The 17,884-nt window shown below is 42.8% G+C and overlaps 1 protein-coding gene across 1 annotated transcript; it reads left to right on the forward strand.

The window, feature by feature from the left end:
* The first annotated feature begins 1,079 nt into the window (after positions 1-1,079).
* PSKH2 (protein serine kinase H2) lies at positions 1,080-17,636 on the forward strand. Its single transcript, XM_008544709.2, has 3 exons — positions 1,080-1,231; positions 5,597-6,263; positions 16,982-17,636. The coding sequence occupies exons 1-3, from the start codon at positions 1,080-1,082 to the stop codon at positions 17,285-17,287; spliced, it is 1,125 nt and encodes a 374-aa protein (XP_008542931.1). The 3' UTR covers positions 17,288-17,636.
* Positions 17,637-17,884: the final 248 nt, after the last annotated feature.

Consider the following 17,884-nt stretch of genomic DNA (forward strand, 5'->3'; position numbering starts at 1 on the left):
ATACAGTTCTTCTGGGCAAATCTGTGACTAATTGACTCATTACAGATGTTCTTTTTTAAACCAAACTAAAAATTAAATGCAATTAGAAAGGAAACGACGCAGTTGAAAGAGCACTGGACGGGAAGATAGGAGACAGCGACTACAGGCCTGGTTCCACGATTGCCGGGGCGCCTGAGCTTGGTTGCTTCCTCTTGACTGGGTTTCACTTCCCACACATCACTTCTGTAAAATTTATCAATGTAAATTACATATAATCAATATATTGGTATCTAATCAATACTTAAAAGATCATTTATCAAAAATATAATGTATACACATACAGATATAGATGATTATGAATATAAGGATGAAATGAATAAAAATACAAGGTTATATATAACTATTATAATCAATAATATAATAATTATATAACTGTACCTAAAATATATAATTGTATAATGATATTATATGATATATCATATACAGTCTTTTTGCACGGATTTTACCCTCACATTTGCACAGTGTGTTGGGCTGGCTTCTAGACGTCTGGTTTCCCCCCGAGTTGCTCTCGGATGAATCTCCCAGAGAGCGAGGCTCACTCTCTCCTCGCTGCGGGAGGTTAGTGGCGTGCCCGACACAGACCGGTGTGCTTAATTATTGCAATAAAGGACAGTCATATTCTATACTTTAAATATCACAGGCTCTTAGTTTTACATGAAAACGCATCTAACGTTCGTGTCATCTGGATACACGCTCAGCCGTGGAGAGAGTCGAGTCCTTTCAAGGGACGCTATCCATCCTAGAACGACCTACTTTTGTATGTTCCCGTTGTCATTTCACAGATGAGAGCAGTGAGGCCCGGGATCTAAGCCCCGGCTCCCGCCTTCTGGTCCCCTTGCTTTCACGGTGCCTCATTGCACTGACCCTAAGGGGTCGGTGACGATGGGGGCGGCCTGCCCCTCCGCCGCCTGCCGAGGGCTATCTACCATCAGAGACCCCACAGCGGGGGCTCGGCCTCAGCCCGCCCCGGGGCGGGTCCCCGTGTACCCCGCGGTCCTGGGGACAAAGGGCGGCGCGCCCGAGCGCAGCCCTCTCGCGGCATGGGTTGCGGCGCCAGCACGAAGGTGGCCCCGGGGCCGCGGGGCCCGCGGGAGGGTCTGGGCGCAGGCAGGCCGGAGACAGCGGCGGAGGCGGCGCGGAGGATGCGGGTGGCGCGCTTCCGAGCGCGGTTCGAGCCCCGGGTCCTAGCCAGGTGAGGCGCGCAGCAGGCGGGCGGAGGGGACCGCTGACAGGTGGGCTCCTTTCCCTAACCCCAGACGGGCTCCTTTCTGATGCCAGGCCCCTGATGGACCACCCGTGACCCTCTCCGCTCCTTGGCCATGTAAATCTACAGCCCGGGGTGTCTTCTCAAGGACCTGGGCGCCGTGCCTTTGAAATGCAATCAAGAAGGAAAGCTAGGGCCACTGTTGAACAATGTGTGCGGGCAGGCCGGATTCTAACTTCCACAACGCTCAGAAGTCCTCATCACACTGACACCCTCCCCTAACGTCCTCCGGGATTCTCTAGGAGCTCACTCCAGCCTTCAAACTCTCCTGCCTTTGACAGCTGAGTCCATCTCTCTCCCTGTCGCGATGGTCTGGAATACAGCCTTCCTTGCCCTTTCAACCAGTGTCCAGTGCAGCCTCTCTGACACCTGTGCAGGCAGGTCAGAGGACAGGGCAAATTCAGACTGAAAGGAAGAGGAGCAGCCGCAAAGAAAGGGAGGGATGCCTGGGGTGGGAGTAGGGGTGGGGAGGGCCTCCAGGCCCCCATCGCGCCTAGGGGGCCTTGCCACAGCCAACCGGGGCTGGGTTCAGACAAGCCTGGTTTGTGAAGGATCTGTACTAAATTCTAGAAAAGGAGATCACAGTTAGTGGAATAGAAACAGGCCTTCCGATCAGCCAGACTTGAGATGCTCTCCTGTCTCTTCCATCGTGTGTCATTGGGAAAGTTCCTCAGCCTTTCCCCTTCCTCAGTTTCTGCCTCTGTAAAATGGGAATGCTAATATCCATCGCATAAGAATGCGGTGAGGATAATTAAAGTCAGACATGTGAACCTTGCTGCACAGTGCATGGCACGAGTCCTCATTTAGATGTCAGTGTGATGCTTACCGTTGTCTTCGTGAAGCACACGCAAAACCTAGTTGACTCTACGTAGGTATGAGCAAAGAGGGCACCTTGGTTGGCCTGAGGAGCAATTTCCTCAGAGTGCACCATGTTGGACACACTGAGGAAGGAAATCATGGACCCCCCCCACCCCCCACCTTCCACTCTGCAGTGTTTGGTGAAACACAGTGGTGGTGGCTCCCCTGGCTTCTCAGAGACCCTTCTAGGCCTACAACTGCATGCTCACTTCGTCACAGTGCTCTGACCAGGGTCTACGCTGAGACTTTTTCTGGCCTCCTTGGGAACTTCTAGTCCAAGGACAACTTGAGGATCAGTCCGGTAGCTGCTAAGCTTAGAGAAGAACAGAGCTGGCTGATCCAGCTGAACTTGAAGCAGAGTGGACATTGGGTCTTGTCAAGACTGAATTGGTTAAATGGCATTGCTGGTCGTCTGTAGCCAGGGAGATGAGGGCCACTGGGTGCTAGTCTTTATCCACTCTTATAACCTCCACCTCCAGGGTGCTCCCAGCCCCTCAGAGTGTGAGGGGCCATAGAAGCAGAGGATCTCAACATTGGAAGGGTTTTAGAGACTAACTCAAGGCCCTTCTTTAACAGATGAGGATTTGAGCCCCAAGAGATGAAGTGATTTGTCCAAGTTGGTGGCAGAGTTGGGTGTAGAACACAGTTGTCTTTCCTCTCTGTTGTGATTCCACTATAACTCTTGCAGAAGGGGGAGGATAGAATTTAAACCTGACTATATTCACTTTCTTCTTGGGAATTCATTACAATTGCTTCTATCAAACAGGTTGCGATATTTTTATTGTTTCCACGTTTTATTTTTTTATCCATGTTCAAAAGATTCCCAGTTGGTGGCAGCTGAGGTTAAAGTGATAATTTCAATTTCCATCCTCTTTGGGATGATGTAAAATTGCATCACCTACAAAGTTGACTTTGAGGTGGCTCTGTAGGGACTGGAAGTGGAGGAAATGGAACAGCCTTGTAAATGCATTCTCCCATGCTTGATTCAATCCTTAATGTTTTCAAAATGTATATGATAATTTGGGAATAATATGTATTCAGTGAATGATTCCTTCAGTCATCGTTTACTGCTGTCTCCTTTGTGTAGGGCATTGCACAAGATATAGCCACTCAAGTCATAAAAATGGTCAACATCCATAGCCATCAAGGGCTCAGAAGCAAGGTTGCAGCTTCAGAAATTTGTTATGGGACTTTTGTTATTGTCTGAAGCCATTTATTTCCACTGCTCTAAATCTTGGCTTAAGGCCTACTGTTTCCTCCAATGTGAAATTCCAGGCGTTTTTTCAAATATTTAGTATATGAAGATCCTTAGCAGTATTGAATAAAGCTCCTTTTATTTGAGCAAAAGAGTGTAGTTCCCCAGAAATGGTAATTCATCTGCTTTCTGATGATTAATTCTGTGAGCAAATGAATTTGCCTGTGGTTTTGAGGGCGTAGTGATAAATTAGTGTTTGCAAGTGCTTCCATCCACATTAGACGTAATGTAAAACTAGGTTGGTCTGCAAAACAATAGAATTTGAAATGCCTGTGATCATCTTTAAAATCACACTGAGAGTGCATGTGAATAAAAATCAGATCTGGAAGGAGAAGAGGGGACAGAAGCTGTTTAGGATTACTAAACTGCAATCTGTTTTGATAAGGTAATTGGCCAGAAAATTAAATGCACCATATAGAACAAAGCTGTTTTCTGCAGGCTGGTATAGCCAAATGCCATTTTTATTTCATAAGCACCAGAATATAAGGAACAAGTAAGTAGACAAAAAAAAATTTTTAGAAAGACTAAGCTCAGCAAAAAGAAATAAGGGTCTTTAAAGCGCGATTGGTGTTCCCGTTTGAATCTTTGGCATTGAGGATGTCACTTAAAGATTTACCTTCTCCTTGCTTACTCCCCGAGTACGTTCCATTCTCTGGCATCCTTGTGTGGAAGAAGTTTTAATAAAGTGGGAAGAGCACCGAATTATGATCCAGGTAAGGATATCTGGATTCTAACCCTGACTCTTCAACTTGAATGACTGATTAGCCAACCTCAGCTTCAAATTTCCTCATTTGTAAAACGAGGAGTTGGATTAAATCATTCTCTATATTCTTTCCAGCTGTAAAAGCATGATTCTAAGTCAGGCACTTTCTCAATGTTTCTTAAATAAAGGTAGAGGGTTACATTTGGTAGGATTCTTAAGTTTACATAGACACTTACACAGGTAATTCAAGTTTAAGATCCCTAGCCTTTGAAATCCTAGCTGACTTCCTGGCCTTTCTGAGAGATAATTGTTTTACACATTATTGACATACGACCCGTGTTAAAATTCTGTTTGCTGTGTAGAAATTGCAAGTGCAGGAGGTGACTGGATGGTGGGGGAGGGAGAGTGTGGAGATGCAAAGCTGCTGGCTGCAGGGTGGTCCTAACTCCACCCCCACCACTGAAACCGTACGGAAACCTGCCCTAATAACAGGCAGGCTTACTTTTCCAGTGTTCATCTGTTACGGAGCTACTGTGGACCAGACATGAGATGTGCCCAGACCTGAGAGCTCCCGGTCAAGCATCCAGAATAAGCCTACTCGTTGTGCCCTGTCTCCTGATATGGTTTCTTCTCTCTTCTGAGAAGTTATAAACAAGACTAAGCTTCCTTTTTATTCTCTCCGCCTGATTTGGTGGTTGTTGTTGACGAATGATAAAAACAAAAGCTGGAGGGAGGAAAGAATATGGTAGAGGGAGGTCCTGAAATTTCTCAAGGAAATTTTGGTGAAAATCATTTGAAGGGTTTGGATTTAAATTCCATCCATTTCCACTACGATCCGTGTGACCTTGGGAAATCACTTAGCTTCTTTAATCCTTAATTTCCCTATCCGAAAGAGGGAGATAGTATTATATCATCAGTAGGAATATCGTAAGGATAAGAATTAAAAAAGAATGCCTAGCACATAATAAATTGATAATAAATGGTAGCTATTAAGATTACTTATCTTTCTACCAACTAATTACTTTTATATCACTTGCTTCCATTTTTTTTTTTTTTTAAGGAAGATTATCCCTGAGCTAACATCTGCTGCCAATCCTCCTCTTTTTGCTGAGGAAGACTGGCCCTGAGCTAACACCCATGCCCATCTTCCTCTACTTTATATGTGGGACTCCTGCCACAGCATGGCTGGATAAGCAATGAGTAGGTCTGCGCCCAGGATGTGAACTGGCGAACCTGGGCTGCTGAAGCAGAGCATGCAAACATAAACGCTGTGCCACAAGACTGGCCCTTCACTTGCCTCCATTTTGAAAGAGGATTTGGGGTGGCTTTCAAAAATAATAAACACAGTTAAGGAATGATAAGCAAGGAAATAGGATGGGGAATATAAAGATAGAAAAGATGATATAAATCATCAACTTAGATAATTTTGAGAATCATCACTTCTGAGGATAACAGAGTTGCTTTTTCTTCCCAACAGGTATGACATCAAGGCTCTTATTGGGGCAGGCAAATTCAGCAAGGTTGTCAGGGTGGAGCAGAAGACCACCAAGAAACCCTTTGCAATAAAGGTGATGGAAACCAGAGTGAGAGAAGGCAGAGAAGCCTGTGAATCTGAGCTCACCGTCTTGAGGCGGGTTAGGCATCGTTACATTGTCCAGCTCATGGAGATCTTTGAGGCCCAGGATCGAGTCTACATAGTGATGGAGCTGGCCACGGGAGGGGAGCTCTTCGACCGACTCATGACCCAGAGGTCCTTTACAGAGCAGGACGCGGTCAGAATCCTCCACATGGTGGCTGATGGGATCAGGTACCTGCACGCATTGCGAATCACTCACAGGGACCTAAAGCCCGAAAATCTCTTATATTATCATCCAGGTGCAGAGTCGAAAATTTTAATCACGGATTTTGGTTTGGCACACTCTGGGAACAAAAGTGGTGACTGGACAATGAGGACACTGTGTGGGACCCCAGAGTACATAGCCCCCGAGGTCTTGCTGAGGAAACCTTATACCAGTGCAGTGGACATGTGGGCTCTTGGCGTGATCACGTTTGTTTTACTTAGCGGATTCCTGCCTTTTGATGATGAAAGCCACACAAGGCTCTACAGGAAGATTCTGAAAGGCAAATATGATTATGCACGAGAGGTAAGAGATCATTTTATGGCTGTTGAGTTGGGCTGAGGTAGAGTTTCTGCACCTCAGCACTATTGATGGTTGGGGCTGGATGAATCTTTATTGGGGGTGAGGTGGGGACATGGGCGTGGGGCTGTCCTGGCATTGTAGGATGCATAGCAGCATCTCACTAGATAACCACCCGACACCAGTAGATACTTTGTGGCTGCTGGTCAATACTGATATCTAGTAGGTATATCAGATATACATCTTCCCTGACTTGTGACAACCCAAATTGTCTCCAGACATTGATAAATGTCCCCTGGGGGGCAAAATCATTCCTGGCTGAGAGCCATTGGTCTCAGGGCAGCAAGAGCCCCAATTATGGAAATTGTCTGTGGTTAGCACATGACACTGACAATCAAGTGGATAAGGGAGTTTGTTTGCTGTTTATTCTCCAACTCAGCATGCAGACCCTGGGCCAGCTGAGTCGACTGATGTGTACTCAGAAGCCCAGCAGGATGCTGCGGTGTTTGGGGAGAGATTTTCCTCCTTAAATCGAGATGATCTCAGCCCCTTTAGTGAAGTGGTGTTTCCATAGAGAAACATTTAAGCTCACAGCTTGTGTCAAATATTTATCCATTGTTTAAACTTGGAGCAGCCAGTGTTCAGGAATGTGTTAACCTTTTGTTGTTTTGTTTATGGAAGGAAAGTTACCATGCTTGTGTGTGGGAAGCAGGCAAAATAGGAAATTCGTTTCACGTTGAGCAAGTGACCAAGTTTATTTTTTGTTTAACTATACAAGGATTTTTTTCCTCGCAAAGTATTGATAGTTATGATTATATCTGCTTAGAGTGTAACATCTGTATGAAGAACATCTTAAGCAAAATTAAAAGCTAAATAACAAATCGAAAAATATTTTCCATTCTCTGACAGAGCCTTCATATCTTATTGTCCATGTACATGTTTTAAAAAACTCATACCAATTGACAACTGAGAACTGAGACATAGGGAAATAGGAAAGAATCTACAGACAGTGCAATATCATTGATTATTGAAAGTTTGGAAAATGTCCAGCCTCACTCGTGACCAAAGAAATGCAAATAAAAAAATTTTCTTCTTTTGATTTTTCAAATTGATTAAAAAAACCCGAAAAACTCAACTTAACTCTACTCATCGCTGCCAGGGCGCTAAGAGATTAGCCCTCTCATTTGCCACTGGTAGAGGGTGAATTGTTACAGATTTCTTGGAAAGTAGTTTGAAAATACCCATCTAGAACTTTAAAAAGTTTGTATCTTTTGATGTGGTAATTCCACTTCTAAGAATCTAAGAAATTAATCCCAGATGTGGCCAAGGTTTCAGTAAAAAGATGCTCATCTGAGCTCTATTACAAAAGTGGCAAATGGAAAAGAACCCTAAGAGCATGTTTGAATAAAGTACGAGACAGTCGTATGACAGAGCATGGTCATCCCTAAATTATGCATGTTTAAAAATTATAAGGACATTGGAAAATGTTCACAATATGCTGCCAAGTGAACAAAAAGCTGAATGCAAACTGTGTTTAGAGTGTTATCAGAATCGCATTGGAAAATGCATGCATAGGGAAAAGGCTTGGAAGAAATATAATAAAGTGTTAACAGAGCTCATCTCCTGGTTTGGAGGTTATGGATCATTTTGGTATTCTTCCTTATAATTTGAATATCTTTGCTTTCTGTTTTTGTTTTCTTTACAAAGAATGCATGTTTCTGTTTTGGTTATCTATTGCTGCATAACAAACCGTCCCCAAACCTGGTGGCTAAAGTAACCAGTGTTTTATCGTGACTCCTGGTTCTGTGGGTTGATGGGGTTCCACTGGGTGAGTCTTCTGCTCCACGTGATGTTGGAGGGGCTACAGGCATCCGGGGCCTTGACGGGGATGGAATATCCATGGTGGCCCGTCAAGTGTCTGACATCTTGGTGGGGATGGCTGGAAAGCTGGGTTCAGCTAGGTCAGCAGGACCGCTGGGCCTTTTTCTCTCTCCTCTCTCTCCATCTCCAGGCCTCCTTCTCTTCGCAGGGTTTCTCTGTGTGGTCTCTCCAGCAGCATAGTCAGACTTTTTACCTGGCGGTTTAGGCCTTCCAAAAGGGAATATTCCAAGAGGGAGACAGTGGAAGTTACCAGTCCTTTTCAAGGCTGGGCTTGGAAATGGCACAGCATCGCTTTGCCCTCATTCCATTGGTTACTGTGAGCCCCAGACCAGCCCAGATTCCACGTGGGAGGAGACCACACAGGGTGTGACTAACTGGGGATGTGGTCCCTTGGGGCCACACTCAGACCAGATATCACAATTATTTTTTTGATGTGTAAAAAAACAGTATATTGTGTTAAGTGTCCAAAGTCCAAAAGTTGTCAGGTTTAATTTAGAAGGTTTCTGAGGTCCGGTTCCCCCAAAGGCAGCCCTGAGAAGAGGACTCCTGTGCAAGTGATTGATTAGGGATAGACGCCCAGGGAGATGGGTGACGGGAGTGGGGGAAGCAGGACAAGGAAGGGGAGGGGGCCAAGGCCACGGGAGTCAGCCTCGTCTTGCAGGGAAGTTATTCCTCTGCATTATTCCAACCTGACACACATGAGTTGGGTTTTCACACACACACACACACACACACACACGACACACAGACACACAGACACACACTTATCACCTACGTCACTCTCAGTGGTGCTGGTGGAGAGGTGATGGTAAATTCTCATGTTCTCTGGGGATCCAGGCAAAGTGGTTCCAGGAGCCCCAGGTGGTCTGCTGAAAGAGTGAGGTGCTGGGCTTTAGAAGCAGAGCACTCCAAAGGAGAGAGGTGTGGGTACACGCAGAAAAGATGAGCTCAGGGTGTGGGTGGAGCACTGACATCATCTCCACGGCAGCGGCACTTCTATTTCTGGAGGAAATGCCTGTTTGTGGCCCCAGAGTACTGACAACAACCATCACAGAGCAGGAGCGTGGCTGCTTATAACAAGTTATGGGATTTAGATCCCCCCTGGCTTTTTTCCCCATGCTTGTCAGGCACCCATGTCCATCTTATTAACATTTTCCTCTAATATTACCAAGTGTCTTAGTCATCTCGCACTGCCATAATAAAGTACCACAGATTGGGTAGCTTAAACAATATAAATTCAGGGGCTGACCTCATGGCGGAGTAGTTAGGTTCCCGTGCTCCACTTTGGCGGCCCAGGGTTTCGCTGGTTCGGATCCTGGGCGTGGACATGGCACCACTTGTCAAGCCACACTGAGACGGCGTTCCACATGCCACAACTAGAAGGACCTACAACAAGAATATACAGCTATGTACTGGAGGGATTTGGGGAGTAAAAGCAGAAAAAAAAAAGAAAGAAAAAAAAAGAAGATTGGCAACAGTCGTTAGCTCAGGTGCCAATCTTTAAGAAAAAACAACAAAACAATAGAAATTCAAGTCCAAGATAGGGATGCCAACAAGGAGGGTTTCATCTGAGGCCTCTTCTCTGGGCTTCCGGCAGCTTACGATGAAGAGGAATGATGCATTTGATGTAAACAGCAAATATTTTACTAGGTACCTGGCAGATCCATACTCTAATCTCACCCTTGTACAAGCAAAAAATGAGCCATAATACTAACGTTTGATTCTTCTTGATTTTGGTGTGAAACGTATTCCTTTTCACGAAGCTTCAGTGAGCTTTCCACCTAGGCTGCTCTTTCCCTTTTCTGAACGGTGTTGAGGATTATAATAAATCTCTTTCGTTTTGACATTTAGTCTATATGTCATCTCCCTAAGACACTGTAGACTCCTTGAACACTGAGACTCCACTGTGTTTTCCCTCTCCAATAGGATATCACAAAGAGCTAAGCATAGAGAATGCGTTTCAAAAAAACAGATTGCTTTTGAAAATTATGAGAGATTCCGATCTATAGCTATGTGAGTAAATGTGTCTCCACTATAACTGCACTGAGCAGAGACTACAAATTTTAAGTTATAGTAAGGAAAACCATTAGGTAATTAATATTTTTAGTTGCTGAACTTGTTAGACTAATAATGGAATGTGAGGATGGTTCGGAATGTCATACTTACTTTATTCCCTGGGTTTGCGGGGTCGGGTTCTCCTATCCACTTGTTTCCTGCAGTGCCTGAGGGGCAAGCAGGGTGGAAAGACACAGCAGACGATGGAAAAGGGGTGGAAGAGGGCAGAGATCCCCTCCCACTGTGAGAGGGGCCTTCCCCTCTCTACTTGATTGCCAATGCCACCATTATGGCTTTCAGCACAGGGGCAGGGCTCATGCTGGAGACGGTAAGTAAGAGGCTCATCCACGATTCTCCTGAGACCCTCTGAATGCATCCTTGTGGTCTCCTCCCTTCCTCCTGGTCAGGGCTTCCTGGGCCAGGAGGCATGCTTGGTTCTGGGAATAGCCACGTGAAAATGCTCATGTCCCTGCTCCTAGGGGTCTAGTGGTCTTGTCTGAGAGACCAAGTAGTGTCAAGTATCTCTTCACATATAATTGCTTTGATGCACTTAGAAACAGAGGCTCAGAGTGCACAGAGGGAGGGAAGAGAGCCTGTCGCTGCTGAGGAAAGTTGGGCTGGATCTCATGAAGGAGCGGATGTTTGTGCTGCGTCTTGGAGCTTCTGAAAGGGAGATTGGCACGTTCCAGGTAGACAGAACGACACATGCAAAATTACACACATGGGAATAAATTGACAGTAAAAACTAAGAATTTTAGAGCATTGGTGTGCACAGGAATGTGGATTTAAGTGGGTATTTTGTAGAGCGGGGCAGTGTGGTGGTTAGGGGCACAGACTGGAGCAGTACTGCCTGGACTCCACTCCCAGCTCTGCCGCTTACTAACTGTGTGACTTGGGCACGTTTCTTAATTTCTCTGTATCTCAGTTCCTTCATTTGTAAAACAGTAATAATGATTGTCTACCTAATAGGGTTCTTGTGAAGATCAAATGAGCCTATAGACGTAGAGAGCTTAGAATAGTTCCACATGTTAGTACAAATATGGTCTGGGCTATATATGTGTTAGCTATTTCTGTTATTACCACTATTAATATAGGAAACGGTAGGGCTGAAAGTTTGAATTTTGCTTAAATAAGTTATGAGGTAAATGTTTATATTTTATAGTACAAATTTTACTTATTGAGTGCACCTTTTTTATCTTTTAAATGGAATAGTGAGAAAAGCGTGGTGTTAGCTTTTTAATGCTGATGATAAATGACACATTCTTGCCAAGGAGTTGGGAATCATATGTTCTTGTCTAGTTATATTGCACTGTATCACAGTAATCTTTTTTTGGTGTGAAATAAACTGATAATAAAATAAGTCTTATAACCATATTAGCCAGCTGACAAGGATAAACACTGGCATTAAAAACATATTTTAAAAAATCCCACATGCATATTGATAGAAAATGGTCCCCATGTGCTTAGATTCACCTATGATTGCTGTACTGTTAGGAAACAAGTTTATTGGGGCCAGCCCTGGTGACCTGGTGGTTAAGTTCAGGGTGCTCCACTTCATCGGACCAGGTTCAGTTCCCAGGTGAGAACCTACACTGCTCTGTTAGCGACCATGCTGTGCTGGTGGCTCACATACTAAAAAATAGAGGAAGACTGGCATAGATGTTAGCTCAAGGTGAATCTTCCTCAGGAAAAGAAAAAAAAAATTATTGGTGCACTCCCTTAGAATTAACATATCTGCTAGATTATACTCACCAGCCATGACCCTGATTTTTTTTATCTCCTTATCGCCACTAATTTCTCTTATTTTTCCTTTACTATATCTTCTCTTTTCAAGTCATGAAGTAGGAAAAAAGTAGAGGAGAGCAGAGGATTAGTTCTTTAATCCCCTTCATTCTCTTTCCATCATGACTAGAATTCCAATAATGAACATTGCATCATATTTCACTTAGGCCATAATTCTGGTAATTTGGTTCTCATTCCTGTGGTTTAATTCTAAGATTCTTATGCTCACAGAAAACATGGTGCTCAATATTCTTTAATGACATTTTTTCTTTAAAAGTTGTTTTATGGAAAATAATTTTAATGGTTACAAAATCTTTCAAAACATACTTCATTTTCTGCTTATCCCTTTCTTCATCTCTTCTCTAATTTACCTTAAATTGGACCAATATATATCTTCTTCTCTTAAACTCAGTCTCAAGCAGCGTTTCTAGGAATTAAAACAGTGGAGCATTTCATTTTGAGCGTGTAGATGTTGACCTTACGTAAGGGAAGTGATTAGCGTGGAAAGTAACTGTCTGCATCCTTGATTATGCTGCACATGTTGACCTTGACATCATCAACAGGATGCATGGAGTTGAGGAGAAAAGAACTGTTTGAATAAAGTTTTTACAAACCGAGAAATGTCTGGGTTTAATATCATGCTTGTATTGTTTACGCTATGGTTCATGAGGTTTATAATATAGGAGCTAGTTCTAAATGTAGATTATACATAGAAGGATGGGTCAACCACTGATTCAGTTTCAAAGACTAATTCAATTTTTCGTTTCTCTTCTTATGTTCCTCTTTTTTTGAGGAAAATGGAACACTTCTCTTTTTAACTTTTAGTGCTTTGAAACATGGTAGGTGCTCAAAAAATTAAGCTCTCTCCAATCCTCTTTAAATCTCAGAGTTTTCCTTATGCGTGAAGGACGGGGAGAGAGGCTTGCCTCATGTCAAGAACCTCCTAATTCACAAAAATGTCCCCTTTATGACCCTGGGGTAGAATTAATTTGGTCTTTCTTCACTTTTTATTAGATGTCACCTACAATAAGTTTGTGAGTATCTGTTCCCTTTTTCCAGGTTTACAAAGGCCCCAGAAGATGAAGCATTCTGACATAATCAGTCGAAGCTTCGTCTTTGAACAGTTTGCTTTGGCAAAGATAAAATACAATTTAAAGTCTGCTTTGCACATTGGGTAGAAAACATTTTAAATATCTATGACATAGTGATGGTGGACAAAATCTCTTACTTCTTGAGATGAGTGAGAATGATTTTATGCAGTCTCCTGCTAGTAAAGTCATGGAGAGTCAGTCAGTACTTTTGGGCACATTCACGTAAAATTTAACTGCAAAGCTTAAGTACGGTCCTTCCAAGGCCGTCCACTGAAGTTCAGAGAAGGAAGGGAAATGCTAGTCAGAGGCTTGTCACCAGCAGGAATTTTTAATAAAAATTACTGTTTTTCAGGATATAAATGCTACTTTAGTGCTCTCAGCTCAAGGATTTGAATGCTAGCTGATCCATCTACTTAAAAAAATAGATATTTGTAGTTTTCTGAAACTCTATAATTAAATCCACTGATAATTACCCTATACTTCAGCAAGCTCTATAGTTAGCAAATTTCAACATTAATTACCATTCTTAAAATTTAAGCTGTGCCTCTAGAATTTCAGGGACTGCGTATATGTTGTGTGTGTGTGTGTGTGTTTGTGGTGTCCAGCTTTTTAACCATGATTGTTACTAATGATTCTCCGTGGGCATTTCTGCAAAGGAGCCAAGAAAAATGAAAGCTTTGACTAGTCATGGGGATATTATTCATTCTTTAAACTAGTTACTGAGCCAGTTTCTGTATATTTATTTGTCTTCTGCAGAGGCTATTACATTGGCTCTATTAATCGACGTCCATGAAAGAAGAGAAGGAGAATGTGGATCTTGAATGTGGGACTCTGTTGTCTCGTGGAGGGGTGCCGGGGATTGCCATGGGGACTCCCGGGGCTCGGAGTGAGGAGGAGAGTGAAGGAGACCATAGGATACAAAGCTGTGAGTGACCCCTAGATAAAGAGAACCCTGGACAGTTCAATCTGGGAGCTGATGCAGAAAATTGGAGAAGGAGGTAGGGCCTGGTTGCCAGAACAAGGAAGAGGCAGGAAAGGATGGAGTGGAGAACAGAGCCAGTGAACGGACACTACAGGATGGCCAGGGAGCACCAGCCTGAGCAGAAGCTGGAGGACTTTGATGGAGAACAAGTAGGCTCCAGAGAACCAGACTCTTTTAAAGGGCCTGCACTTGGGTGCATATCAGGAGGAAAATTGTTCGCCAAGAAATTGGAAAGCAATAAACTAAAATCATTCCTTACTTCCTGGTTTAAAGTGAAAGGGTCAAGACATCTGTAGAATATAAGATATTATCCCTCTAAATTCCTTCTATTCCTTCAACGTGAATAAATCGTGCAATTGCTAGCATTAAATTTCAGTTTCATACTTTTTTTTGTGACTGTTGTTTTAAACAGCTTAGCCAATTTTTACTGAAGACAGGAAAATATGCAAAGAATCAGACGAAGAAAGGAAGAAAGAAAAAAGGGAAAAAAAAAAGCCTGAATTGTCCACAGATATTACAGTTTACTTGTGACTAAATTAATTGAGTGACTTTGGGATAAAAAAAAAGTGCTACCTTTCTTTTTACATGGTTCACTATCTCTTAACACAAAATGTTTTTTTTGAGGGCCCTCATTTATCATGATATTAGTAAGTGAAATTGGTCTGAGAAGTTTGGGATAATTTTTATGTTCCGGTTTCCTAAATACAGTTGGTAAACGTGTCCGCAAAAGAGCTGAGGAGGGAGTCAAATTGTGATTTAATAGTTACAGGAACAAGAATAACAGAAATCTACATATTATTTCATACTTTGAAAATCATTTTTCACATACTTAGTCTAATTTGGTCCCAACAGCAATCTTCTGAAAGAGATGCGATGGTCCACATTTTTCTGATGAAAACTGAGACCCTGAGATTCATAGCTGAGTGTGGCAAGGATAGCCTGTCTAGTCCAGGCACACTTACTTCAATGTCAAGATTTTCCACATTAAGATGGATTAACAGGCTGGCTGAGGGCGGTGACTCCCTGGGACTGCTGAGAAAGGGCCAGTCAGGGGAATCTTCACAGCAAAGAGTGAGGACGGCCAAGTCAAAGAGGAGAGATTATGAGGAAAGCTTCATTGAACATAGAGTGGATGTGAAATCAGGTAGAGGGTCTGAGTGATGTCATCAGGTGACAGCTGGTCCAGAGTAGAAATTTGATTCAACAGGTGGTCTCCAAATTGCTTTTGGTCACATAACACTATCAGTCAAAAAATTTTGAGCATGCACACTCAGTTTTTATTCATTTATAGAATATATACATGTATGCATATTAATCTCTTTTATACTTTATGAAATTAATTTGAGTTTGAATAATGAGCTTTGGCTGAAGAATTTTTCCCCCAGGATACCAGTTGCCTTATTTTCTGCTACTGCATTTTAAATGTGTATTCATTTGGGGTCACCTCAATGAGCTCTCTGTAAGTCTCATTGCACGTATTTTATATTATTTCCAGAAAAATTCAATTGCTTGTCTTATAATGTTCCATTGGAGCATCTAATTTAACCTTCACTTAAATAGTTCTGAGCCCAGATAAACGTGTCTGGATCTGGGGCCAAATAGATGTCTAGCCAGGATCACAGGACATGCCATCGTGAGTGCCAGCCACTGATACGCTTTGTCTAGAGTTGCAGGTGTACATTTTATTTCCCCTGTGTGTGAGTATTTGGCAAATGTGTGCGTTTACTTTGTGCATTTTATTTTTGGGATAAATACTTCTCCTATCTAATTTACCTAATTAAACTGAAGTGAAAAAAAAGGGAGAAATTCCTTTCCTGATTTTTTTGCATTCAAATTCTGGGTTAATAGAGTGCTAAGAGATTAGAGAGTGTGATGTCTACAGATGGAGTCTGATTTTTCCTCATACAAGGACAAAGACAATAGGTTGTAAGAATTCCCTTCTCTTTCTTGGGAGGTACAATTTTGAAAACACACATCAACTAGAAATTGCTGTTTGAGATACAGCAAATGCAAGGGCAATTTTCTCGATGTTTCTTCTTTGTAGATGACGAGGGATAAAAAAAATATTTTTTTTTTCTAAGTACGTGCTATGCATAGGTAGGTAATGCAGAAAACAAGTTTGAGTATAAAGCAAGGCCCTCTTGGTCTCATCCTCCCAAAGTCACTATGAATTGCTGCTGTCGTACTTGAAGCATGTGCAAAAGCTTAAATGTTCCTAGAATAGCGCTAGATCCCTAAAGCATCAGCTAGCTAGTCGCACATACTGCTCTATGTCACGTCTTGGCTACATGCTGAATCCCACTTGTAGTCAGCCGATCGGGAACAGTGACGGCCCCGTGTGTTGAGAGGAAACGCACTGCGGGAGGATCGTGTGCTGAAGCGTCCTACAGTTCTTACAATTGTCTCTCCAGACTGTGGAGATAGAGGCGTCCGGCGTCCGGAGCAAGCTTTCAAAGGAGAGAACAGTCGATGATTTCTCAATCCGTTCCACTTCCAACTCTAGCTCATTCCTGGAGTTGCAGGGACTCCATGAGAGGATAAGAATGTGATGAATACTAACTTGCTATTGGTGAGTTCACCAACGACAACCGCTGTGCCTTGTCTGGCTCGTGTAAATGTGATGTGGGAACTCACATTGCTAATGGCAGCACTCTGGCTGGATTTCTTGAAAGGAATGCTCACTCACTGGACAGAGTTTGGAAGAGAATTTCTGTGCTGTATTTCGTTTTTGCCATAGAGATTTTTTTTGCCTCTCTCTAAAGTGGATTTTTAGGTTTACCATGTATTAAATGACATAGTATTCAAATTTCTTATTTGAAAAAGGCTTTTAGATTTGATATGCATTGATCCTTATAATTAAGAACGTGATTCTCTATGGGTGTGTGTGTGTATATTTATTTTATTCTATGTTATTTTTTTACTTTTCTTCTCAGCCTTGGCCAAGTATTTCTCACTTGGCGAAGGACTTTATAGACAAACTACTGATTTTGGAGGCTGGTCATCGCATGTCAGCTGGGCAGGCCCTGGACCATCCCTGGGTGATCACGATGGCTGCAGCGTCTTCCATGAAGAATCTTCAGAGGGTCATCTCCCGGAACCTCATGCGGAGGGCATCTCCCCACTCTGAGAGTCCCGGATCTGCACAGTCTTCTCGGTCACGTTCTTATCACAAATCGAAGCGTGTGTGGAGCAAGAGAAGCTTAAGGGTAGAAGAGTCACCACTGTCTTCACTCTTGTGAGCAGATGACCTTTAAAACTACTTTATCCAACTTGAAGTGAGATCCGTCAACTTCATTAATGGCATTAGCTCATGAGAACTATTTCAGCTAGATTAAGGCACCCTAAAGCTCCAGGGCGTGAGAGCATGTGGTTACGGTTGGATAACGTTGACCTTTACTTGTAACATTTTTTGGTCTGTTGTTTTCCCTATATCTGTGTTTGTTTCCCCAAAATACACTGCTGTAGAAGATGAATGGTATAGTAAATACTGAATACATTTACATAGTTAGAAGTAGAAGATGAAGAAAATCTCTTAAGAATTAAGTGCATTAAATAAAATACGAGATTATAAGAATAAGGTATGTGTGTGTGAAGGAATGACGAATCAGGGACATAGCAGAGATAGTTAGATATGAGGAATAATTGTATTTATCCTGAAATTACTGATTATGTTTGAGACCAGTGTGTGATGTTAATAACCACTGTGTAACACTCAAGATAGTTACAAGTGTCTGTTAATTTCATATTTAGACAGCAAGTATTTGTGGAAATTGTAAAATATAGGGCACACAAAGATAAACCAGTGGGACTACCTTTAACTGAAGCTTCTGCACAGC

This window comes from Equus przewalskii, chromosome 8 (assembly GCF_037783145.1).
Source record: "Equus przewalskii isolate Varuska chromosome 8, EquPr2, whole genome shotgun sequence".
NCBI classification, from domain to species: Eukaryota; Metazoa; Chordata; class Mammalia; order Perissodactyla; family Equidae; genus Equus; species Equus przewalskii.